The sequence below is a fragment of the Trachemys scripta genome, chromosome 7 (genome assembly GCF_013100865.1).
Source record: "Trachemys scripta elegans isolate TJP31775 chromosome 7, CAS_Tse_1.0, whole genome shotgun sequence".
Classification (NCBI taxonomy): Eukaryota; Metazoa; Chordata; order Testudines; family Emydidae; genus Trachemys; species Trachemys scripta.
This window is the reverse complement of record NC_048304.1, coordinates 126,673,943-126,700,412: the sequence shown is the minus strand read 5'-3', so window position 1 is coordinate 126,700,412 and position 26,470 is coordinate 126,673,943. Positions and strand designations below refer to the sequence as shown.

At 45.8% G+C, this 26,470-nt stretch overlaps 1 protein-coding gene across 1 annotated transcript in view; it reads right to left on the bottom strand.

Annotated features, from left to right (window-relative positions):
* Positions 1 to 3,669: 3,669 nt before the first annotated feature.
* The window catches only part of TCTN3 (tectonic family member 3), a gene marked incomplete in the record, with an annotated part of 69,847 nt that continues 47,046 nt past the window's right edge, over positions 3,670 to 26,470 (bottom strand). The window contains 4 exon segments of the mRNA XM_034776488.1: positions 3,670 to 4,810; positions 13,774 to 13,911; positions 18,365 to 18,530; positions 26,186 to 26,283. Coding sequence (XP_034632379.1) covers positions 4,589 to 4,810; positions 13,774 to 13,911; positions 18,365 to 18,530; positions 26,186 to 26,283 — 624 coding nt within the window.

Genomic DNA, 26,470 nt, shown 5'->3' with positions numbered 1-26,470 from the left:
GTGTACACTAGGCCCAGATCTGGGGTAAGGGCTTTGCATCTCCACTCCTCTGCTCTCACCTACCGCCAGCTAATACATACAGTCTCCATAGCCCAACCATCTTCTCATGGTTCCTCCAAGCTCAGAAGGGACATGGTGTGGCAAGGAGGAGGGGGCAGCCAGTGCGGGGGTGAGGGGCTCAAAGTAGCAGATGTAGGGGGGTGGACAGGAATAATGGGCATGTTGAGGGAATGTTGGAGGAGTTGGAGCTGTGGTAGGTGATTCTGACCATTTGGGGAAAGTGGGGGTCAGAGCAGGGAGCGGGAGGTGTTGAAACAGTGCAGTGAAGAGTCAGTAGAAAGAAGGGAGTCAGAGCTTTGCAGTGGGGACTGTTGGGAGGGCTTCAGTTCTGTCCCCCCAAAACCTCAATAGATACTTACGTAGGCTTGGCCAGATTTGATTTATATCAATATTTGTCGATAAACATTGGTTTCCGCAGACCCGCTGAAATTGGCAAAAAACATATGGATTGGAAACAGTTGGTGGGAGAGCAGCCTTCCCCCTTGCACCTGCAGGGATTAGGAATCACCAGCTCTGCTGTCATGGCCCTGCCCCCTCACTGGAGCTACAAGGGCTCCCTGAACTGCCACAGGACAGGTGACATCTGCTCCCTGCAGGCACAAGGTAGGGGGAAGGCTGTGGTTCCTGGCAGGGGCAGAAGAGAACCCTGACCAGGGCCTTGAGGAGGACGAGCCCCTGGTCATAGCAGAGGCCACTCCACTTCTGTATGGTTCCTGCCTGGAACAGAGCCATTCAGCAGCAAGGTGGCCTGCCCCCTGGCCAGGGTCTGCTCCTCCTGCTCCTGGCCTGCCAGGAACACAGCTTCCCCACATCTTGTGCCTGCAGGGTTTGGGTAGGGAGACACCAGCCTGCAGGAGGTGCTCTGAGGCTGGGATGAGCTAATTCCCGGATGACCAACAGGAGGTGCTGTGGCAGTGAGTGCACACCGTGCTACAGTCCGACATTTCTTCTTTCACAATTACATCAGTGAAAACACAGGGAACAACTATCACTAGTTGTGGTTTATCTTGCATATCTGTGGATTCATTGAGAGTTAGGCTGAATGCTAAAGAATTCTTTAGATCGTTTTGCATCTTGCTTGTAACATCATCACTGATCTGGGAGATACACCTCTCCGCAGTATGGCACAAAATTGGAATTTGCTTTATTAGTCAAAGTTTTGTGTTACTTGGATCTAAAATTGCAACCACTTCTGCAACATTCTTCTTAACAAATTCTCCATCACAATATGGACATTTAGCACGAGTGATATTCCATGACGTAACAAAACTAGCTTCGCTCATTGCCAGCTTCCTTACTGAACGCCAAGAGTAGTGTCTGACTGTTTAGGCATGATTTTAATGCTTGTTTATCCTTAATTCTAATTCAGGAGGGTATTTAGATGAAAAGTTATTGTGATTCATTCCGTAGTGACGTTTCAAGTTGCTCGCTTTGTAGTGAGTGAGCAATGCATTGCAGTTAAGGCATAGGGGTTTGCCACCTTTAACAGTGAATGCAAAATCTTCCTCCCATTCTGGCTCAAAACTTCGGTTTTCTTCTTCACGCTTGCATTTCTTACAATTTGAAGATATCATTGTCATCCACAAAATTAACGTAGAGTTAACACTTAAATCTAAAACTATTCAAATGAGATTTATCAGAGGGGTAGCCGTGTTAGTCTGAATCTGTAAAAAGCAACAGAGGATCCTGTGGCACCTTTAAGACTAACAGAAGTATTGGAGCATAAGCTTTTGTGGGTGAATGCCCACTTTATCAGACTTGCGTCTGATGAAGTGGGCATTCACCCACGAAAGTTTATACTCCAAATGAGATTTGTGAACAGTAAATACAGCCTGTATTCTGTGGAATGCCGGGAGATCGTGAGCACACGAGGGCCGCACAGCACAACATCTGAAAACAGAATGATGCAATTTCCTGATATAATGCACACGTGAGAGCTTCTCTTTCTATAGGCCTCACTCTCATGATAGCTCAGGGCTTAAAATCTTTTGAAGTACTGGTATTTCCCACCTCTTCCCCCACACCACATTCTCTGCCTACCAGATGTGGGGGAGGGTGTGTGTGGGGGTCTCGGGATTTTAGCCTGGGGGCGGCGCCGGGGCTCTTGGCTTCTGCCCCACGGGAGGCACCAGGGCTTGGGGCTTCAGCTTGTGAGCCACATTTTAACTGTAAAAAAGCCGCATGCAGCTCGCGAGCTGCAGTTTGGCCACACCTTGAATAGATCTGTCAAGGCTGATTCACCACTCTGGCACTTTGAGTGAAGAAGGTGGGGGCCCGCAAGGATTCTAAAAAATTAATACTGGCCACTCCAGGCTGGTATTAAACTCCCAAGGTTACAGCTTTTCTCTCCCCTTGGATGGGTAGATGCTGCTACCACCCAAGTGCAACTCTCCCCCGCCCCCGCTTTTGAGAACCCAGGAAGGAGCACTTGAGAATTCCTTCCCGTGGGGTACCCTCAAACCCTTTCACACCCCCTCCAGGGGAAAGCTGAGAAAGAAAACAAAGGAAATCAGCTGTTGCCACCAGCTAATTAAACAACATATGCGCTAACCTCTTAGGACACAAAAAACCCAATCCTGTTCTTAAAGATAAATTTTATTAAAAACAAAAAGAAAGAAAATACATCTGGAACTTAGGCTATTGCTAGATTTAAAAAGAGCAAATATAATAATTAAGCATCAAGAATGGTTTTCTTGAGGTCCAGTTTAAAGGTTACAAGCAAAACAAAAGCACCTGGGGTTAGCACAGAGGAGTCCACAAGACAATAAGAAATAACCCTAATCGCATCTTCCTAGACATTCCCTGATTTACTTACATATCTGGGGTTTCAGATAAGCAATTCCTAGGTATGATTTGATGGTTTTCCATACCTGGCTCAAAGCTCTTATAGCATAGTCCCAGCCCTGCCTCTGCTCTGTCCACTCTCTCTGGAGAATGACAGACAGACAAAGAGAAGTTTTTTTCCAATTTTAAAAAGTTCTAGCCCTTCCATTGACTCTTTTGGTAGGTGCCCACTCCCTTTCTTTTACCTATGGGCTTTTTAACCCTTTACAGGTAAAGAAAGTAGAGAACAGCTACCAAGAGGGATGTTATAGCTAACTGGCTGGCTGGGTGTTCATAAAAGGAAGCTACCCCCCCTTCATTTATCCCAAAATCTAGAGGTCTTTTCTGGCCCGGAAATCTTTGAAATGTCACTGAGCCACAGGAGGCCAGAGTCAAAGCCTAGGCGTTGCATGAGATTGCAGTCTCATAGTAAGTTGCAAACCTTTTCTAAAATAATTAACTTTAATCTCCAACTCTGACTGCTCACAATGGCTCATCTCTTATACATCATCCAACGTTCACAATGGTTGTCACTGCCAATATAGCCTCTGCTTGGACCTGGAGCAGTAGTACTGCCCAGTTTTAGAGAATCCTAAACCACCACAGGTGGGGAGTGTGGCACTGAGCCTGTATGCATGAGGGAAGAGCTGTGAGGTGGAAAGGAGAGCTGTCAAAACACCTGGGCATAAAATTCCCAGGACAGTAATCCCAAAGGACAGAACCTCCATAATTCCTTGTGTCTTGCATATCCATCTTGCAAATAAAAACATTTTAATAAAGTAATGCATGTTCAGTTGACAATTTTATTTGAAGAGATTAATACCAAAATAAGAGATAAAGATTGACACAGATGCACAAGGCCAGCTTATTTAAAACGGGCCAGAGGAGACTAGCAAATAGGTCATTATAGTATCAATCACTGAATAATAATTCAGGTCCCCTAACAAAGGCATACATTCTAAAGCTAGTCATGGGTCACTGATGGTTTCATACAGAAACTATCACTGGATAAATTATATCAGATTTAAAATGTATGAATTACAATTCCACATGAAAAGATGAGGCTCTTCTGTAATAGGGAGCTGAACAATTGAGCTCCAGACTCCCCACCAATAGGGAGGGAAACTAGAAATGAAAGCTGCACTTCTCTCTATACCGCTCAGCTTGGAAGGGACTTTTCCTTCTTGTAGGGGACAGAATAAAGAAAGTTCCTTTTCATTCCCTCTCTCCTCTTTGTTCCACACAGAGATTGCTCCTTCTGCCCTCCCATCCCTCATGAGCAATGCTGGGTTGACCTTCACAAATCTGCATAAGGGGGTTGCAGACATGAAAGAATCACAGGTGACAGATGTTAATCATGTCACAATGCACTACAGGAAGGAACAGGGATAGCATGATGATAGGCACAGGATGAGAACCTAAACAGAATAAAAGAGTCTTTGGTCTGCATCATATTCTGACTGTACCATTACACTAACAGGATTCCCTGAAAAACCTGCCTTTTCTAGCTGTCAGATAAACACCTTCTTTGCTGTTCACAAGAACAAAGAGGAATCATTTAGGTTACTGTCTCTTTTATTGTCTCACCCAAGTGAGGAACCAGCACCAGATATGACACCAGGATACAACAGGATGGAGTGAGCTCTCTGGTATTATCTGGGCAAAAATGTTGTCATGAGGAGCAGAGCACCAGACTTCATTCTCTTCAGAAACTGAGAATGCTGCAGAATGTGAGAGACATCAGGAAAGCACCAGCCAGGTCTCCTTGACAGCTTATCCCCCCATTCAATGCAACCTTGAAGGGGAAAAAGAAGTCAAATGGGAGTTTCCAATACGTGCTGGGCTGGCTACGTGGAGGCTCTGGCCATTCTGTCGTGTCAGTGAAGGCAACAACGGTTGTCAAAGGCACCATGGTCATGCTGAGGGACTGCAAGAAAAGGAAAACACCAACAGCTTAGCATTCTCAGAGCCACAGATGCATCTTCCAACCTAGGGCATGTTTCTGCAAAGGTAATGGCTGCCCAAAACGACTGGTGCAGCTCCAAATAGCAAGCAGTCTCCACCAGCTATTATTACCATCTTCTGCAGATTGATCATATTTTCAAAGCGCAAAGAACTCTGACACTGTGGTCAGGCATATCACAGGGAAATGTTTCGGTGAGGTATAAGAGAAATGTAGTACTTCCATGTGTGGGTATTGTCCCTTTCCCTTCCCCCTTCAGAATGAAGAACTGGGACACTTTACAGAGCAGTGTAGAAGAATAGTTACTTACCCTGCAGTAGCTGTGGTTCTCCTAGATGTTTTTGTCAGTGTGGTTCCCACTGTAGGGTGCGCATGCACCTCATACATGCAAACCAGACTTTTTTTTTAATTGCTGTGTCCGTTGGGGTCACACATGCATCCTATGCTGCATCATGTTTCCATGAGAGGGCGCAAAAGGCAGAGCAGCCATGACCTTCTCTCGGTTCCCTCACAATTTGAAGCTTCTGGTAATCAAGGTTCCGAGAGAAGGTCATGAGATCCACACTGACAACATCTAGAAGAATCACAGTTACTGTAGCGTAACTAAGTATCCTTTCTTCCACTATGTATCAGTGTGGAGCCCTACTATAGGTGATTGGCAAGCAGTATCCCCTCAGGACAGTGGGAATGAGGAATTCCAGCTGCGTCAGTCAAATAGGGATCGTAGTTCTTGTGACCCGTTGTGCCTGGGGCAGCCCTCACTGGTAACGCCAAGGTCAGGGCAGGCTGCAAAAGGGAGAGCAGATACTCCCAAGACTGGGTAACACTGAAGTTACACTCCCCAACCAGTCACAAACTGTGCTTCTGATCCCCCACGCTGGTTATCAAAAAGCAAAAAAAGAAATCACACAGCCCCCTTTATTGAATTCCAGTTCTTTGCTCCCAATCAGCGCCTAGGTCCAGTACAATGAGAAGTTATTTAAAAAACTCTGCGCACATATATAAAATGTTCTTCTGACCCCAAAGGGTCAGTCATGTTACCAGGTCAGTATTGGTTTGGATCTTACCACGCTGCCAGCCAATCCCTTAGTGTCTAAAACTAAAGGTTTCTTATAAAGAAAAAAGAAAGAACAAGAAGAGAGATGTTAAAGGGTAAAACAATCACATACATACAAAGACTTCAAAGTCCATATATCAGGTTCCTAGCAGTATTGATGAGTTTGCTGGCTTGAAAGTCCCTTTGGAATACATCCACAGCTTGGATGGGTCATTCATTCCTTTATTCAGAACTTCAGTTTGTAGCAAAGTTCCTCCAGAGGTAAGAAGCAGGATTGACGACAAAATGGAGAAGATGCAGCTGCCTTTTATAGTCTTTTGCCATGTGGCCTGTGCTTCCTTTGTTTCCAACACAAGCTGCCCAGCACATGGCTTGGAGGACCTTTTCTGTCCATAGGCATGCCCATGCATGCCTTGCTGAGTCATAAGGTGTATCCTCTGCCGTCTCTCAATGGCTCAGTTGTATAGCTGATGGTCCTAAATGGGCAATCAAGCAGGCTAGGCAGTGCTGATGCCAAACTGTCTGGGGGTGTCACCCAGAAGCATAGCACAAGTTTGAAATACAGACATATATTCATATCTATAACTCATAATACAAAGGTGATACAAACACATAAATGAGATTATCATATCTGGCAAATTATAATATTTTTGCCGATACCATACATGGCATATCTGGCATAACTCATCACAATTTTACAATATTGATATTCATAATATCCACAAGTGTCTCCCAGATTCCATACAGTGTCACAGTTCTTCTCTCCTAAACTTGGCATCTGATCAGCTAAGTCCAAGGCACAGTGCTTGACAAAAGTCAGTGGTTTACTCCACATCTCTGCCTTGCAGATATCTGATAGTGGCAAATATCTGAAAAAGGTGGAAGAAATCACTTGAATGCTGGTGGAGTTAGCCTTGATATTTAGTGGGAGAGGTACACTAGCCAACTAATAACATGAGGATGCATCATGTAATCTGTTTCAATATTCTTTGAGATTGAAGAGGTTGACCTTTTGAAATCTTTGGTATAGGGAGAAATAGACAGGGTGACAGGTGGAATGATTTATTTCTGTCAATAGAGCAGAGACCTGGAAATGACTAGTGTGTATAATTTCTTTTCTCCCAGTGATAAATGTGCTTTTCAGATGGAGACAGGCAAGCTGATGGATTGGCTCAGATGGAATTCTGAGACCACATTGGAGAGGAAGTTCTGATGAGGTCTCAGCATCACTTTATTCCTATGGAACTGCATTTGGGTTCAGCCAGGAGCACCTGAAGCTCACTTACTCTTCTGACTGAAGTGATAGCGACTAGGAAGACTGTTTCCAGAGTGAGGTGAAGCATTCTGAGAGAGGCTCAACGAGAGGCTCCATCAGTCTGAAGAGGACTATATTGAGGTCCCAGGCAGGAGAGGGTTCTCTGACCACTGTGTGAGCATGTAGTAGCTCTTAAGAAACTTTGATACCATGGGATGAGAGAAGACCAAACATGACTGCACAGGCAGGTGATAAGTTGAAATCACTGTGAGGTGCACTTCAGTAGAACTGAGTAAGAGACTTGTCTGCTTGAGGTACAGTAGATCTTCAAGGATCTTTGGTACTGAGGCCTGGGCTGGGTCTAGGCCATTTTGGGCTACCCATATTGAGAACCCATTTCCTGTGCAAGAATATGTCCTTCTGGTAGATGTTTTCCTGGACCTGTATGGAGCAGTTTCTCTGTGGTGGTCAACCACCCACTAGCCACACCATCAGGTGCAGAGACTCTGGTCTGCATGATATGTCTGGCCACAATGCTGCAAGATCAGATCCAGGCTGTCTGAGAGATGGATCAGAGGCTGAATGGACATCTGGAGTAGGTCTGTGAGCCAGAACTGCCTTGGCCCATATAGAGCCACCAGAAAGATTGTAGCTTTGTCTCTTGATTTTGGAAATCATCCTGGGAATCAAGGGAATTGGTGGGAAGGCATACAAGCAAGCCCTTGTTCCACTGTATCAAGAAGCATCTGTTAGCATTCTTGGACTCAGGACTCTTGTGGAGCAAAAGCTCTTGCATTTTGCATTGTCCTTAATGGCAAAAAAGTTTCTCATGGGAATCCCCACTGATGGAATATCAGTTCTGTGGTGGATCTGTGTAATGACCATTCCTGGTTGGTCATTGACTGTCCTGATTAGGAAGTCTTCTAAGTTGTTGCTGATTCCTGGGAGGTGAAGGGATATTAGTCTTACCACACTCTGATGGTATCAATTCCAGAAATCGGTGGCCTCTTGGCAGAGGAGCAAGGAGCAGGTGCCCTGTTGCTTGTTTATGTTGTTGCATGGCTGTCATATTGTCTGTGAAGACCTGCATTATCGAGTTTGAGGACAGGCAGGAATGCCAGACAAGCTAGTCTGATGGCTCAGAGATCTAGAACATTCATATGAAGCCCCATATCATTTGGCGATCAGGTGTCTTTGATCTGCAAGTGGTCCAAGTGAGCTCCCCAACCTGTCACTGATGCATCCAATCCTTTGTTTGGGAGGACTCTGAAAACCTGATTGCAGGTTCAAGCCGCACAACCAGTTCTGCAATGACATGATGTGGTACTATGACCTTTCTGGCCATTGGATGTTTCATCGACCAATAGACAGTCTTGAGCCAGAACTGGAGGGTCCACAAGCAAAGTCTGGCAAGTGGTGTCATGTATATGCGTACCAACATGTGGCCTAGCACTGCGAGGCATATTTGTACTGTTGTAGTTAGTTGTGACATCAAATGAAGTAAGAGTCCTAGTAGCAACTAGAACCTGTCCTCAGGCAGTGCACTCTTTCTGATGTCGAGTAGATTAGCATTCATAGAGCTGCTATTATCTGCGACAGCATGAATGACAACTTTTCACAGTTCACTAGACATCTCACCCAACTGAATAGGGACAAAGCGCAGTCCTAGCTCGCTGAGGTCTTCCGTGATCAGCCAGTTGTCCAGATAGGCATTGACATGAATACCTTAACTCCTCAGGTGGGCCATTATCACCACAAGGTATTTTGTGAAGATCCTTGATGCCGTAAAGAGTCCAAATTGCCATACCTTGTACCAATTCTGATTCAATTCTATCATAAATCTCAGGTACTTACTATAGGCCAGGTGGACGGCAACATGGAAGTAAGTATACACATCCTGCATGTCAAGAGCCACAAACCAGCTCTGAGCCTGCACAGATGGACTTCATGGATTCACAGCTTCACAGATTCCAAGCCCAGAAGGGATCCTTGTGTTCATTTAGTCTGACCTCCTGTATATAATGGCACAAAGAATACCCTTTTATAAAGTTTGTGGACAATATCAAGCTGGGAGGGATTGCAAGTGCTTTGGAGGAGAGGATTAGAATTCAAAATGATCTGGACAAACTGTAGATAGAAATGTCAGAAGTAAATAGGATAAAATTTAATAAGAACTAATTCACAGGAAGGAACAATCAGTTGCACACATGCAAAATGGGAAATGGCTCCCTAGGAAGGAGTACTGTAGAAAGGGATCGGGGATTATAGTTGACCACAAGCGAAATATGAATCAACAGTGTAACACTGTTGCAAAAAAAGCAAACATTCTGAGATGTATTAGCAGGAATGTTATAAGCAAGACACAAGAAGTAATTCTTCCACTCTACTCTGCGCTGATTAGGCCTCAACTGGAGTATTGTGTCCAGTTCTAGGTGCCACATTTTAGGAAAGATGTGAACAAATTGGAGAAAGTCCAGAAGAGAGAAATAAAAATTATTAAAAAGGTCTAGAAAACATGACCTAGGAGCAAAGATTGAAAAAAGTTGGGTTTGTTTAATATGGAGAAGAGAAGACTGAGGGGGCACATTAGAGTTTTCAAGTATATAAAAGATTGTTACAAGGCAGGGGAGGGTAAAAAGTTGTTCTCCTTAATCTCCGAGAGCAGGAAAAGAAACAATGGGCTTAAATTGAAGCAACAGAGGTTTAGGTTGGACATTAGAAATAACTTCCTTCTGTGGTCAGAAGGAACTAGTCTGCAGTTGCAGTCATTCAGTCCTTTATGCTGGAGAGTGGGGGGGGGAGCATGAAGGAACCCTTATGGGACAATATTAGAGAAAAATTCCCACACTCCTGTGCAGGGCATCAGTACACATGAGTGAGATCCACATGCACAGGAGCTTGAAGGAGAATGCTTCTCCACCCTCCTGGAAGTTGACTGAACAGTGGCTGAGGTTTGCCAGAGGGCTTTGGCCGGTTCCAGTATATCCTCATTGGTGGGCAGGGTGATTTTGGTAGGGTCTGACCTAGTCAAGATGCCAAAGAGAGTTTGCGTGACTTTTCCTGAATGACTATCATTTCTATATCCAGCTTCTCCACAATACATGCTAGGAGATCCTGGAATGCCCTAAAATCATTGACTGGAGGGATGGGGGCCGAATGTACTCCCTTGTCCAATTACAGTGAAGATTCTTTTAGTGGACACTGAGGTTGTTGCTGTTCTTCCCTCAGGTCTTGGGCACTGGCCTGGCGGCTCTGATTCTGGTTTCGTGGTCCAGGCAGTGTTGCCACTGCAAAGCCTGATCTCCTCCTCTTCCGGGGTCTGTAGGAAGGGGATCAGCTATACACCTGTGCTAGGTCAGTGCCCTGTGGGGAGCACCTCCTCTGCAGGCTCTACGGTTGCTTGTGAATGATAGCAGGGAGGCTTCTCTGGTCAATGCCAGAGAAAATGCATAGACTGGTAATGATGAGGAAGAACAGTATTCCTCAAATGGCGATGCAGGGGGGTGATGTCTTGGCTCTGGTGCAGAGTCAGTAGCGATGTCACCCTCAAGGAAGATCTCGACTACTCTATGTGGATGTACTCAGCACCATGCCAGTGCCTTTGCTGGTACTGACGTCTGTGATGCCTGTCCACCCAGCATTACTCCCTTGCTGAAGGTCTTGTCCTCAAAGAAGTGGCATTTCTTCTCCTCCCTTGACAATGTCTAAAGCTGCATCTGGCCTCCGCTTGGTCTTTTCTCTCAGCTTCACCCATGTGTTGGTGTGTCGGTTCTGGGGACGGCTTTGCCATTGCCAAGGTGGTTATTGAAACTGGCTCCATCAACAGTCCTGGTGCTGGGGGGACTGGCACCAATGTAGGCAATGCCAATTTTGGTGTGTTTCACTGCCCCCCCCAACCCTTCTCGCTGCCCAGAGTATGGTGTCTACTTGAAGAGGCACTTACTGAGCAGAACCTCTCTTTGGTTCCTTGGGGGTGGATATCTCCTCCAGGTCTGAGGCAATGCTACTTGATTGCTCAAGCAAGTGAAGTTTAGCAATGAATCCCTTGACTTGCATATCCTCAATGAAAACTATTTTCACACCACACAATTATCAGGAATATAACACTTCCCCCTGCCAGAAAGGGCACTGGCTAAGCCCCTTGACAAGAAGGAAGAGTCCATCACGGGTCAGCAGAACTAATATGCTAAAAGCTTGCAGTCCACCATGGCAGTTGGTGCAAAATGTCTCTTCCTGCTTTAAGGAGGGTGTACCAGGGAGTGGGGTGTCTCCTAGTGTCTCCTTCCTTCCTTTCTTTTTTATTTTTGTGTGGAATGTCCAGATCAAGGTATTCTTCTCAAAAACACACTAATCTGGAATGAGTCTGAAGCTCAAGGAAGAGTAGGGATGCAGACACTTGCCAAGTTCTGTCTCATTGCCATTCGAGGGAACTGAGGGAGGGTCACGGCTGCTCTTCTCATTATGCCCTTGCATAGAAGCATGAAAAAGCACATGATACATGTGTGCCCCTGACAGACACTGCTATTACACAATCCAATCTTGTGTGCATCTACAGTGGAATTCACACTGACACATACTCCAAGAACAATACTTACCTTTCTGTCACCAATTCACTGTTTTCTCCTAGCCCCAACCTCTTCCCTTACCACCTTACCACAAACCTCCAACCTCAGAAAACCAATTTCCAGGCTCACAATCCTTCTTGACATCCACCACTACCAGGTTCAGAACCATACCCACTGCTTGCTGGTCCTGGAGAAGCAGGGGCAGAAGCAACAGGGAAGAACTGTGGCTACAGGGAGTGAAGTGGATGTGAAATAGTCCCAAAGAAGCCTGTATCCCCTGCCTCATCCCTCTTCTGACTGCAGTCTACGTTCTGCAGTGCCAAAGGATCCTGGTGGCACTGCATCCTCCAGGAGCTGGAGCAGCCTAGTACACCAAGAGTCCTCCAGTGGCAATAGGTGGTACAGCGCCCTGCAGCACACCAGCCACACTCACCAGTTCTGACATCACTGGTAGGGCTTAGCCCTTAATGACTGTCTCTCTCTTTCTTCCTCATACTCCCTTCCAGACTGGGGACATATTTCTTCCTCTGTCTCCTCAGCTCTAGTCCTAGGAAATGATGATCAAAGCCTAAAGCTCTCTATTATTATTGTGTTCCCAATGACTCCAGATGTTCAGCACACATACTCTCCCTGCCACTCAGTGGCATTCTGTTACCGTTTTACAGATTCCTAAACTGCAACCAAGGATCTGCTCCCAGGGAGCAATAGCCTGTATGGCATCCTTACACTTTTAATACATTATGAACTGGGTGGATGTGGGACTGAAGAAACTGCAGGCAACAATTCCATGGCAGGGACCTCTAACTTCACCCCAACACTCATTCTACGGAGTGTGGCTGAAGATGAGACATGCTCTGTGCCAAGGGCATGGGCAGAAAGATTACTCCATAGCTGTTTGTTGAATAGCATGCTCAACTCCATGGCACCAGATCAGATAGATGGACACTGGTGCATTGTGGAAGTTAGGGGTTGTGTGCAAAGGACTTGTTCTCCTGTATGATCCAAAAAGATTGTTAAACTTATACTTGATACTTCTAACCATGTTTTCCTCCAAAAGGAAGAAAAAATAACCTAGACCATAAAATGACAGTATCTGAGAGTGGACCCTTATCTGGAGTACTCTGTTTACCTGTGATCACTTCACCTAAAAATATATATTAGAGAAAATATATATTGAATGAAGTATAAAATTTTAAAGACTAAAATGAAAATTGATCAGCCCCTTTGGAGCCATTAAAAAGGCAGTAATTTCAGAACCAATAAAAAGGAAATACTTCCTTCTGCAGCACATGGAATTCCTAGAAAGAGAGAGTCAAGACAAATTCTGTGTCAGAGTTTAAGAAAAGAGGGTGAAACGTAGTAGTCAAGGAATACCAAGCAATGGTAGGTAAATAGTATAATGGCTAACAGGGGTCAGGCTAGAGACTCTTGCCTATATGCTCGGGTTCTTACTGATCGCCATATTTGGGGTCGGGAAGGAATTTTCCTCCAGGGTAGATTGGCTGAGCCTCTGGAGGTTTTTCGCCTTCCTCCGCAGCATGGGGCAGGGATCACTAGCAGGAGGGTCTCTGCCGATTGAAGTCACTAAAACCCAGGATTGGGGACTTCAACAGCAGAGTCCAGGGAAGGGGTAGGGGCGGTTTTATGGCCTGCAGCATGCAGGGGGTCAGACCAGATGATCATAATGGTCCCTTCTGACCTTAAAGTCTATGAGTCTATGAGTCTATGTTTACATAACGTGATGACAAGAATAACCAAGAGTTTAATGGTTTAGGCCTAAAGTGGAAGAAGCTGCTCAGAGGTGAGAAGGATCTCCCCTTTGCACAGCCATATACAATTGGTTAAGAACATTATGGGAGATTTTGTCCACCGTCTTCTGTGGGAGCATTAAATACTTGCCACTGCCAATCTATGTGGACAAATGATAAAATCCCGTGAACTCCAACCCTTCAATACCAGAGTTATATGAAGGATCCCTCAGACTTCATGTAACCCATATGCTCCATGTTATGGCCTTTGGGGGTGGAGGTGCATAATAATGGTGCTATACCTTCAGAGACTGACACTGATACCAATACCGTGCTCCCAGCACTTGACTTTGTGGGTTGGACTGGAGGCCCACCTCAGCCCACAATACCTGGATCTTCAAGGACACAGGAACCATACAGCAGGAGGCACAATTCCCAGCCTGAGGAAAAAAAAAAGGGGAACCCACGTGTTTTCACAGATTTTAAGGCAAGAAAGGACCATTAAAATAATCTAGTCTGACCTCCTGCATAACAAAGGCCACAGAACCTCACCCAGTAATTTTAGCATGAAGCACATAACTTCTGGTTGAGCCAGAACATATCTTTTATAAAGATATCCAGTCTTGATTAAAGACTTCCATCATATTTCTAACTAAGTTATTCTAATACACCTCTACCTCAATATAACGCTGTCTTCAGGAGCCAAAACAATCTTAACGTGTTATAGGTGAAACCGCGTTATATCGAACTTGCTTTGATCCACCGGAGTGCGCAGCCCCGCCCCTCTGGAGCGCTGCTTTACCGCGCGTTATATCCGAATTCGTGTTATATCAGGTCGCATTATATCGGGGTAGAGGTGTAGTTAATTACCCCCACTGTTAAAGATGTGCACCTTATTTCTAGTCTGAATTTGTTCACCTTCAGTTTCCAATCACTGGATCTTGTTATGCCCTTTTCTGCTAGAATAGGGCCACCTACTATGAGAAATCTCTTCCCCATGTGAGTACCATAGGCGTGCGCAGCACATTTCATTAGGGTGTGTACCCAGGGAGTCCCGCCCTAGCCCCGCCCCCATCCTGCCCCCATCCACTCCCTCCTACTTCCCGCCCCCTGACTGCCCCCCTCAGAACCTCCAAGCCCCCCTGCTCCTTGTCCCCTGACTACCACCTCCTGGGACCCCTGCCCCTAACTGCCCCCCAGAACCCCACCCCCTAAGCCTCCCTGCTCCTTGTCCCCTGACTGCCCCCCTAGAACCCTACCCCCTACCTGTCCCCTGACTGCCCCGACCCTTATCCACACCCCTGCCCCCAGACAGGCCCCTAGGACTCCCACGCCTATCCAACCGCTCCCCGCCCCCTGACAGGACCCTTAGAACTCCCGACCCATACAACGCCCTCTGCTCCCTGCCTGCCCCAACCCCTCTCCACACCCCTGCCTCCTGACAGGCCCCCCCCCAGAACTCCCGACTCAGTCAACCCCACCCCCAGCTCCTTGTCCCCTGACCACCCCCTCCAGAGACCCCCCCCACCCTANCCCCCCCCCCCCCCCCCTCCCCCCCCCCCCCCCCACCCCCCCCCCCCCCCCCCCCCCCCCACCTGCCCCCCCCAGGACCCTCCTTGCTCCCTGTCCCCTGACTGCCCTGATCCCTATCCATCCCCCACCCCTGACAGACCCCGGGACTCCCATGCCCCATCCAACCCCCCCTCCTCCCTGACTGACCCCTCCAGAGACCCCCCACCCCTAACCACCCCCCTGGGATCTCACCCCCATCCAACCCACCCTGCTCCCGGTCCCCTGACTCTCCCCACCCCTTATCCAACTAGGGCCGGCTCCAGGGTTTCTGTCGCCCCAAGCGGCAAAAAAAAAAATAAGCCACGGCAGCGCGATCGTGCCGCTCCACTCTTCAGCAGCAATTCGGCAGCAGGTCCTTCACTCAGAGAGGGACTTGCCGCCAAATTGCCGTTCAAGACCCAGACGTGCCACCCCAATAGCAGCCGGAGTGCCGCCCCTTAGTATTAGCCCCCCACCTGCCTAAGGCTCTGGGATGGAGTTTGGGTGGGGGAGGGAGTCTGGGTGCAGGCTCTGGGATGGAGTTTGGGTGCTGGGTGCAGGCTCCAGGCTGGGGCAGGGGGTCGGTGTGCAGGAGGGGGTGAGGGCTGCAGGCTCTGGGAGGGAGTTTGAAAGTGGGAGGGGGTGCAGAGGGAGGGGGTGCAGGCTCTGGGAGGGAGTTTGGGGGGCAAAAAGGGGTGTGTGGGAAGGGGGAGGGGGTGCATGCTCTGGGAGGGAGTTTGGGGATAGGAGGGGGTGCAGGGGTGAGGGCTGAGGATGAGGGGTTCATGATGCAGGAGGGGGCTCAGGGCAGGGGCAGAGGACTAGGGTGGATGAGGGCTGGGGATGAGGGGTTTGGGGTGTTGGAGAGGCTCAGGGCTAGGGCGGAAGGGCAGGGTAAGGGCAGCCTGCCCTGCCATAAGGGGATGGGGGGCACTAGGATCCTGGGGCTGCAGACAGCAGTTGAGTAGGAATGTGCTACACCAGCAGCACAAGCAGGAACAGGAGAGGCGCACGCTGCTTTCTTTCAGGCAGGGACGCTCTGGGGTCGGGGTGGGGGAGACCCGCGGGGGGGTGGTAGGCAAGAGGGGGGGGAGGGATAGCTCAGTGGTTTGAGCATTGGCCTGCTAAACCCAGGGTTGTGAGTTCAATCCTTGAGGGGGCCACTTAGGGATCTGGGGCAAAATCAGTACTTGGTCCTGCTAGTGAAGGCAGGGGGCTGGACTCGATGACCTTTCAAGGTCCCTTCCAGTTCTAGGAGATGGGATATCTCCATTAATTTAAGACCCACTGGGGGGTGGCAGGCGGGGGCCGGCCTGGGAAGGCAGGGGAGGGGCCAGCAGCTTGCTGCTGCCAGGAGAGTGGAGCCATTTGTCCACCCGTGCATTAGGGTGTGCCCGTGCACATCCGGCACACCCCGTGCGCACGCCGATGGTGAGTACCTGAAGACTATGATCCAGTCACCTCTTAATCTTAGGCTAGGTCTACATTAGAAATGCTACATTAGCACAGCTGCAGTGCTGCAGCTGCACTGCTGTAGCATTATAGTGTAGACACAACAGCGACAGAAGGGGTTCTTCTGTCACTGTAGTAAATCCATTTCTCCAAGAGGTAGTAGCTAGGTTGACCTAGTGCTGTCTATATTAGGAGTTAGGTCAGCTTAACTACGTCCCTAAAGCATAGTGATGTAGCTGGGTCGACCTAACTTTCTAGTATAGATCAGCCCTTAGATAGATAAACATTGGATAAGTATCCTTGCCGTCAAGTTAAAGAAGTATGGGCTGGATGAATGGACTGTAAGGTGGATAGAAAGCTGGCTAGATCGTTGGGCTCAACGGGTAGTGATCAATGGCTCCATGTCTAGTTGGCAGCCGGTTTCAAGCGGAGTGCCCCAAGGGTGGGTCCTGGGGCCGGTTTTGTTTAATATCTTTATTAATGATCTGGAGGATGGTGTGGACTGCACTCTCAGCAAGTTTGCAGATGACACTAAACTGGGAGGCGTAGTAGATACACTGGAGGGTAGGGATCGGATACAGAGGGACCTAGACAAATTAGAGGATTGGGCCAAAAGAAACCTGATGAGGTTCAACAAGGACAAGTGCAGAGTCCTGTACTTAGGACGGAAGAATCCTATGCACTGCTACAGACTAGGGACCGAATTACTAGGTAGCAGTTCTGCAGAAAAGGACCTAGGGGGTCACAGTGGACAAGAAACTGGATATGAGTCAACAGTATGCTCTTGTTGCCAAGAAGGCTAACGGCATTTTGGGCTGTATAAGTAGGGACATTGCAGCAGATCGAGGAACGTGATCGTTCCCCTTTATTCGACATTGGTGAGGCCTCATCTGGAGTACTGTGTCCAGTTTTGGGCCCCACACTACAAGAAGGATGTGGAAAAATTGGAAAGAGTCCAGTGGAGGGCAACAAAACTGATTAGGGGGCTGGAGCACATGACTTATGAGGAGAGGCTGAGGGAACTGGGATTGTTTAGTCTCCAGAAGAGAAGAATGAGGGGGGATTTGATAGCTGCTTTCAACTACCTAAAGGGGGGTTCCAAAGAGGATGGAGCTCGGCTGTTCTCAGTGGTAGCAGATGACAGAACAAGGAGCAATGGTCTCAAGTTGCAGTGGGGGAGGTCTAGGTTGGATATTAAGAAACACTATTTCACTAGGAGGGTGGTGAAGCACTAGAATGCGTTACCTAGGGAGGTGGTGGAATCTCCTTTCTTGGAGGTTTTTAAGGCCCGGCTTGACAAAGCCCTGGCTGGGATGAGTTAGTTGGGAATTGGTCCTGCTTTGAGCAGGGGGTTGCACTAGATGACCTCCTGAGGTCCCTTCCAACCCTGATATTCTATGATTCTATGATAAGGGTAAATCTCAAAGGACAATAATTCAGTAGCATAACTCAATGGTCAGACAGAGCCCAATATTAACACAAATATTATAATACTAGCATTATAACAACAACAAAGAAGTGTGTAGCGTGATCTCTACTGCACACAGTCTCAGAACTGGCCAGTAAAACATTTATACACTGGTAATATAGAATTACAAAAGTTAATCCTGCTAATTCTCTGCTTGCCTAGTCAAAGATGAGCCTCTAGATAGCATGAGTGCGGAACAACAACATCTATTTGTATGCATTAGGGCTCCTGAACTGGGTCAGTGGTCCTGACACACAGAGTAATACGTACCCTGTTTGACTCCAGTAGAGTGCTACTAACAAAAAAGGAAGAGCAAACTCTGACTCTCTCCCACTCATACAATCCCCAAAGCAATATCATCTTGCATGCCGAGCTCAGAAGAGAAGAAGTTGGGTTCAGAGTTGGCCCTCCATTCTTATTACCTGCATGCTGCAGTTCCGGATAATGATGCTGGTCCACTGATCTGTCTGGGTTGGCTCAGCACTGCCAATTATGGCCAGAGCCTGTGGGCTGCTCACCCCTTGGAGGGCCTGGTACAGCTTCTCCTGAAAGTAGCTACAGTTTCCATCCTCCATTGTTTGGGATATGCTGGAAATGAGACAGAACACGTCTTTGGCAGTCTGAGTCCTTTGGAGCAAAGAAGCCACTTCTTAATACAGAGCATTTTTCCTCAGTAATGATCCCATTTCAAGGTGTCTACTTCTTTGGTAATGACTGCAAGGAGGAATTTTGGAAATGTTAGTGTTCAATTCTGTATGGATTCAGCCCATGTCCTCCATGAAAGTAGAAGGGAGAAGAAGAGTGCACAAAACACTGACAGTGATTTGCTGCATGTTGAGGAGACTGATGGAGTGCCTCAGATATCCTGTCACCCTGGTTTTTTTGTTTGTTTGTTTGTTGGAGGAGGAGGGTATCTCCACTATCACCAGGAAGAGAATGAACCAAATTATTGACCCTGTAAATCATGGAGTAGGAATATCACTTCCTATAGTATCAGAAGGGTAGCCGTGTTAGTCTGGATCTGTAAAAAGCAGAATGCCGACGAAGTGGGCATTCACCCATGAAAGCTTATGCTCTAATACATCTGTTAGTCTTAAAGGTGCCACAGGACTCTCTTTTTACTTCCTAGAGTACTTCATTATAATGAAGGCTTGCCAGAATTTATTTTTTATACACACACACACACACACACACACACACAAAATTTAAGTACATCAGAAGCAGGAAGCCTGCCACTGGATAATCGAAGTGCTAAAGGAGTACTCCAAACAGACAAGGCCGTTGCGGAGAAGCTAAGTGAATTCTTTGCATCAGTCCTCACTGCAGAAGATGGAAGGGAGATTCCCACACCTGAGCCATTCTTTTAAGGTGACAAATCTGAGGGACTGTCCCAGATTGAGGTGTCAATAGAGGAGGTTTTAGAACAAACAAGTTAAACAGTAATAAGTCACTAGCACCAGACCGTACTCACCCAAGGTGGTATTCTCTTCAATTCTTCCTGTCAAAGGTAGGGGCCCGGGCAGAAACAGATGCATCATGGAGGTGAATGCCTGGCTGCGAAGATGGTGTCACCAGGAGGGCTTTGGCTTCCTTGACCACGGGATGCTATTCGAGGAAGGACTGCTAGGCGGAGATGGCGTTCACCTTTCGAGGAGGGGAAAGATCCTATTTGGACACAGACTGGCTAACCTAGTGAGGAGGGCTTTAAACTAGGTTTGACGGGGACAGGTGAGCAAAGCCCGCAGGTAAGTGGGGAACATGGAGACCTGGGAGATGGGTCAGAAACAAGAGGGAGTGTGGGCTATAATGGCAGAGAGAAAGGAGGGTCAGGACAAAACTGGGAGGCAAGATCGAATCAGTATCTTAGATGCCTATATACAAATGCGAGAAGTATGGGTAATAAGCAGGAAGAACTGGAAGTGCTAATACATAAATACAGCTATGACACTGTTGGCATCACTGAAACTTGGTGGGATAATACACATGACTGGAATGTTGGTGTGGATGGGTACAGCTTGCTCAGGAAGGATAGACGGGAAAAAGGGAGGAGGTGTTGCCTTATATATTAAAAATGTACACACATTTTGGTGGAGATGGAAGTGTTGAGAATCTCTGGGTTAGGCTAAAAGGGGTAAAAAACAAGGGTGATGTCATGCTAGGAGTCTACTACAGGCCACCTAACCAGGTGGAAGAGGTGGATGAGGCTTTTTTTAAACAACTAACAAAATCATCCAAAGCCCAAGATTTGGAAGTGATGAGGGACTTCAACTACCCAAATATATGTTGGGAAAATAACACAGCGGGGCACAGACTATCCAACAAATTCTTGGACTGCATTGCAGACAACTTTTTATTTCAGAAGATTGAAAAAGCTACTGGGGGGAAGCTGTTCTAGACTTGATTTTAACAAATAGGGTGGAACTCATTGAGAATTTGAAAGTAGAAGGCAGCTTGGGTGAAAGTGATCATGAAATCATAGAGTTTGAAATTCTAAGGAAAGGTAGAAGGGAGTACAGCAAAATAGAGACAATGGATTTCAGGAAGGCGGATTTTGGTAAGCTCAGAAAGCTGATAGGTAAGGTCCCATGGGAATCAAGACTGAGGGGAAAAACAACTGAGGAGAGTTGGTAGTTTTTCAAAGGGACACTATTAAGGTCCCAAAAGCAAGCTATTCCGCTGGTTAGGAAAGATAGAAAATGTGGCAAAAGACCACCTTGGTTTAACCACGAGGTCTTGCATGATCTACAAAATAAAAAAGAGTCATATAAAAAATGGAAACTAGGACAGATTACAAAGAATGAATATAGGCAAACAACACAGGAATGCAGGGGCAAGATTAGAAAGGCAAAGGCACAAAATGAGCTCAAACTAGCTACGGGAATAAAGGGAAACAAGAAGACTTTTTATCAATACATTAGAAGCAAGAGGAAGACCAAAGACAGGGTAGGCCCATTGCTCAGTGAAGAGGGAGAAACAGTAACAGGAAACTTGGAAATGGCAGAGATGCTTAATGATTTCTTTGTTTCGGTCTTCGAGAAGTCTGAAAGAATGCCTAACCTAGTGAATGCTAATGGGAAGGGGGTAGGTTTAGCAGATAAAATAAAAAAAGAACAAGTTAAAAATCACTTGGAAAAGTTAGATGCCTGCAAGTCACCAGGACCTGATGAAATGCATCCTAGAATACTCAAGGAGCTAATAGAGGAGGTATCTGAGCCTCTAGCTATTATCTTTGGAAAATCATGGGACATGGGAGAGATTCCAGAAGACTGGAAAAGGGCAAATATAATGCCAATCTATAAAAAGGGAAATAAAAACAACCCAGGAAACTACAGACCAGTTAGTTTAACTTCTGTGCCAGGGAAGATAATGGAGCAAGTAATTAAGGAAATCATCTGCAAACACTTGGAAGGTGGTAAGGTGATAGGGAATAGCCAGCATGGATTTGTAAAGAACAAATCGTGTCAAACCAATCTGATAGCTTTCTTTGATAGGATAATGAGCCTTGTGGATAAGGGAAAAGCTGTGGATGTGGTATACCTAGACTTTAGTAAGGCATTTGATACAGTCTCGCATGATATTCTTATCGATAAACTAGGCAAATACAATTTAGATGGGGCTACTATAAGGTGGGTGCATAACTGGCTGGATAACCGTACTCAGAGTTGTTATTAATGGTTCCCAATCCTGCTGGAAAGGCATAACGAGTGGGGTTCCGCAGGGGTCTGTTTTGGAACCGGCTGTTCAATATCTTCATTAACGACTTAGATATTGGCATAGAAAGTACGCTTATTAAGTTTGCAGATGATACCAAACTGGGAGGGATTGCAACTGCTTTGGAGGACAGGGTCATAATTCAAAATGATCTGGACAAATTGGAGAAATGGTCTGAGGTAAACAGGATGAAGTTTAACAAAGACAAATGCAAAGTGCTCCACTTAGGAAGGAACAAATCAGTTTCACACATACAGAATGGGAAGAGACTGTCTAGGAAGGAGTACGGCAGAAAGAGATCTAGGGGTTACAGTGGACCACAAGCTAAATATGAGTCAACAGTGTGATGCTGTTACAAAAAAAGCAAACCTGATTCTGGGATGTATTAAAAGGTGTGTTATGAGCAAGACACGAGAAGTCATTCTTCCACTCTACTCTGCGCTGGTTAGGCCTCAACTGGAGTATTGTGTCCAGTTCTGGGCACCGCATTTCAAGAAAGATGTGGAGAAATTGGAGAGGGTCCAGAGAAGAGCAACAAGAATGATTAAAGGTCTTGAGAACATGACCTGTGAAGGAAGGCTGAAAGAATTAGGTTTGTTTAGTTTGGAAAAGAGAAGACAGAGGGGACATGATAGCAGTTTTCAGGTATCTAAAAGGGTGTCATAAGGAGGAGGGAGAAAACTTGTTCACCTTAGCCTCTAAGGATAGAACAAGAAGCAATGGGCTTAAACTGCAGCAAGGGAGGTCTAGGTTGGACATTAGGAAAAAGTTCCTAACTGTCAGGGTGGTTAAACACTGGAATAAATTGCCTAGGGATGTTGTGGAATCTCCGTCTCTGGAGATATTTAAGAGTAGGTTAGATAAATGTCTATCAGGGATGGTCTCGACAGTATTTGGTTCTGCCATGCGGGCAGGGGACTGGACTCGATGACCTCTCGAGGTCCCTTCCAGTCCTAGAATCTATGAATCTATACGAATCTATGAAAGAGTTCTGAAGGAATTCAAAGATGAAATTGCAAAACTACAAAGTGTGGTATGTAACCTATCATTTAAATCAACTGTTGTACCAGATGACTGGAGGATAGCTAACATGACACCAATTTTTTAAAAAGGCTCCAGATTTGGTCCTGGCAATTACAGGCCAGTAAGCCAAAATTCAGAACCAGGCAAATTGATTGAAACTATAGTAAAGAACTGACTGATCAGACACATAGATGAACAGGTTTTGTTGGGAAAGAGTCAACATAGCTTTTGTAAAGGGAAATCATGCCTCACCAATCTATTAGAATTATTTGAGGGGGTCAACAAACATGTGGACAAGGGTAAGCCAGTGGAAACAGTCCACTTAGACTTTCAGAAAGCCTTTGACAAAGTCCCTCAGCAAAGGCTCTTAAGCAAAGTAAGCCGGCATGGGATAAGAAGGAAGGTCCTCTCATGGATCAGTAACTGGTTAAAAGACAGGAAACAAAGGGTCAGACTAAATGGTCAGTTTTCAGAATGGGGAGAGGTAAATAGTGATGTCCCCCAGGGATCTGTACTTGGACCAGTGCTGTTCAACGTATTCATAAATTATCTGGAAAAAGGCGTAAACAGTGAGGTGACAAGTTTGCCAATAATACAAAATTACTCAAGATAATGCAGCCCAAAGCAGATTTTGAAGAGTTACAAAGGGATCTCACAAAACTGGGTGACTGGGCAACAAAATGGCAGATGAAATTTAGTGTTGATAAATGCAAAGTAATGAACAGTGGGGAAAATAATCCCAACTATACGTACAAAATGAGGGGGTCTAAATTAGCTGTTACCACTCCAAAAAAAAGAGAGAGAGATCTTAAAGTCATCATGGATAGTTCTCTGAAAACATCTGCTCAGTGTGCAGCGGCAGTCAAAAAAAGTGAACAAGATGCTAGGAACCATTAGGAATGGGATAGATAATAAGAGAGAAAAGATCATACTGTCACTATATAAATCCATGGTAGGACCACACTTTGAATACTGCAGTTTTGGTCACCCCATCTCATAAAAAGATACATTAGAAATGAAAAAGGTACAGAGAGGGGCAACAAAAATGATAAGGGGTATGGAGCAGCTTCCACACAAAGACAGATTAAAAAGCTTGGAAACGAGATGACTAAGGGGGAGATATAAAATCATGAATGATGTGGAGAATGGGAACATGGAAGTGTGATTTACACCCTCACCTAACACAAGAACCAAAATTTCTCAATGACATAAATAGGCAGCAGGTTTAAAACAAAACATAAGGAAGTACTTCTTCACACAACGCAAAGTCAATCTGTGGAACATGTCAGTGGATGTGCTGAAGGCGAGAAGTATAACTGAGTTCAAAAAATAATTAAATATGTTCATGGAGGATAGGTCCATCAATGGCTATTATCCAAGATGGGCAGGGATGCAACCCTATGCTCTGGGTGTCCCTAAACCTCTGACTGCCAGATGTTGGGATTGGAGACAGGACGGATCACTTGATGATTGCCTTGTTCTGTTCATTCCCTCTGAAGCATCTGGCATTGAGCACTGTCAGAAAACAGGATACTTCGGGTATATGGACCATTGGTCTGACCATTCCTATGTTATTTTACACACACACACACACACACACACACACACCCCACTTTACAGAAATCAATTTTTATTTTTAAGGATTTTTCTCAATTTTCTCCATTTAAATTTGCACAGTTGTGGAAAATTATGGGGTTGTGGTCAGACAATGACAGCAGTGTGACTTTGCACTCCATATGTTTTATGGAAATATGCTTATGAGTGTGAATATGATGTAACTGGAATATACTTTATGCAAGAGGTCTCTTGTAAGGTAGCATAACAAAGGTTACAACCTACTGAATATATTTCTCCTGTTTTTATGCATGTATCATTCTTGTATCTGAAGCTAGAAATATGAAGTATAACTCTGAAGTCCTATTGTAATTATGCAAAATGTGGGCGATTAATGGTGGTTTAGAATCTTGATGGCTCTCCTTGACTAGGACAATTGTTTGAAAATGGTTTATTTACCTGCAAACCTTCTTGTGTACATGTGGGCCAACCCAGGAAGAATGGAGACAAGGGGTCTTACAGTGACATGTGATCATGTCACATAATACTGGAATCTACCTTAATCCTAGTACTTTTCCATTGATGAGGCAGTGGTGGGGACAAGCATAAACAAAATATTCCCGCCTTGTGCAAAAGCTATAAAAGGGGGTGTAGCAAGACAACGGGGGCTGCCAGTCATGAGAAAACCCCTGCTTACCACCTGAGATGTCTGCTGGGTCTAACAAAGACTGTACTGGGGAAAGGATTGGGCCCAGACTAGGAAGGGGTCTTGTCTGTGAAAGAAGCTTATTGGAACATCTTTGAGGGCGAGATATTACCTGTAATCAGTTTCTTAATGTATTAGGCTTAGACTTGCGAGTTTGTTTTATTTTGCTTTTGTGACTTATTTTGTTCTGGCTGTTATTACTTGAAACCACTTAAATCCTACTTTTTATACTTAATGAAATCACTTTTGTTTATTAGTAAACCCAGAGTAAGTGATTAATACCGGGGGGGAGCAAACAGCTGTGCATATCTCTCTATCAGTGTTATAGAGGGCAGACAATTTATGAATTTACCCTGTATAAGCTTTATACAGAGTAAAACGGATTTATTTGGGATTTGAATCCCATTGGGAGCTGAGTGTCTGGGTGCTGGAGACAGGTAACATGCTGAGTTGTTTTTAGTTAAAGTCTGCAGCTTTGGGGACACGGCCTAGACCCTGGGTCTGTGTTGCAGCAGGCTAGTGTGTCTGACTCAACAAGGCGGGGTTCTGGAGTCCCAAGGTGTCAGGGAAAATGGGCTCAAAGGTAATTTCAGTACATCGGGTGACAGTCCCAAGGGGATCTCTGTGACCGAACCCATCACAAGCAGATCTTGAGATTCAAAAAATTCAAGCTTTATAACCATTAAAACACACATTGTCAACATCACATGTCAAAACATACAAAGTAAATAGCTTCAAGTCAAACTCTTAAGTAGCACTTGTTTTACTTTGCCTATCTGTAAATGTCCATTATTATCAATGGAAATATTTTTCATCAGTTTGTGTGTATATGGTGCAAAATGGATCTTTAGTGATACTGAATAATAAAAATCTAATCCTTTCAAGACTAATTATACTACTACTCCTCGAATCCAAGCCCTGCATTCCTGTATTGTGCTGTGAAATACATGCTTAGAACTGGAGGCTCAGAACCTCTCCGACAGACCTCCACAATTAATAGTGTTCAAGATGCTCTGACGGGCCCCCTCTTGTAGAGGTTCCTTGTCTCTAGTGATGCTCAAACCCTTCAAGCATGTGTGGGAGAGATGATCCGAGTCCCATGTGGGGAATTACGACGAAGATACTACATGAGCTCTACAGCACAACCTGAGCCCTGCAAACCCTGTGTGGCAATGACAGGAGAGGGTGCTACCCAAGCCTTGCAAACTTGTCTGAGGATTGGGGATGAAGGAATGGTGGAAATAGTTACCTGAGCTGGCAGCTTGTCCTCACATTCATTCCAAACTGTACCTTGTACCTGAGAGTCTGAGAGCATATTCCATCACCCTGGCTCTGTAAGATAGTTACCTGAGGGAAGGGGCTATGTGTCAAGAAGTCAAATAGAAGAGAAGTTAAACAGCATGGGTTACTAAACCAGTCCTCAACAAGATCATCCTTTAATTAGTAGCAATCTCCTACCAACAGTGCCAGTTATTGTAGCACATGTACCTAACCCACCCCTAACCAAGTTAACCACTGTGACCAAAGAAATACC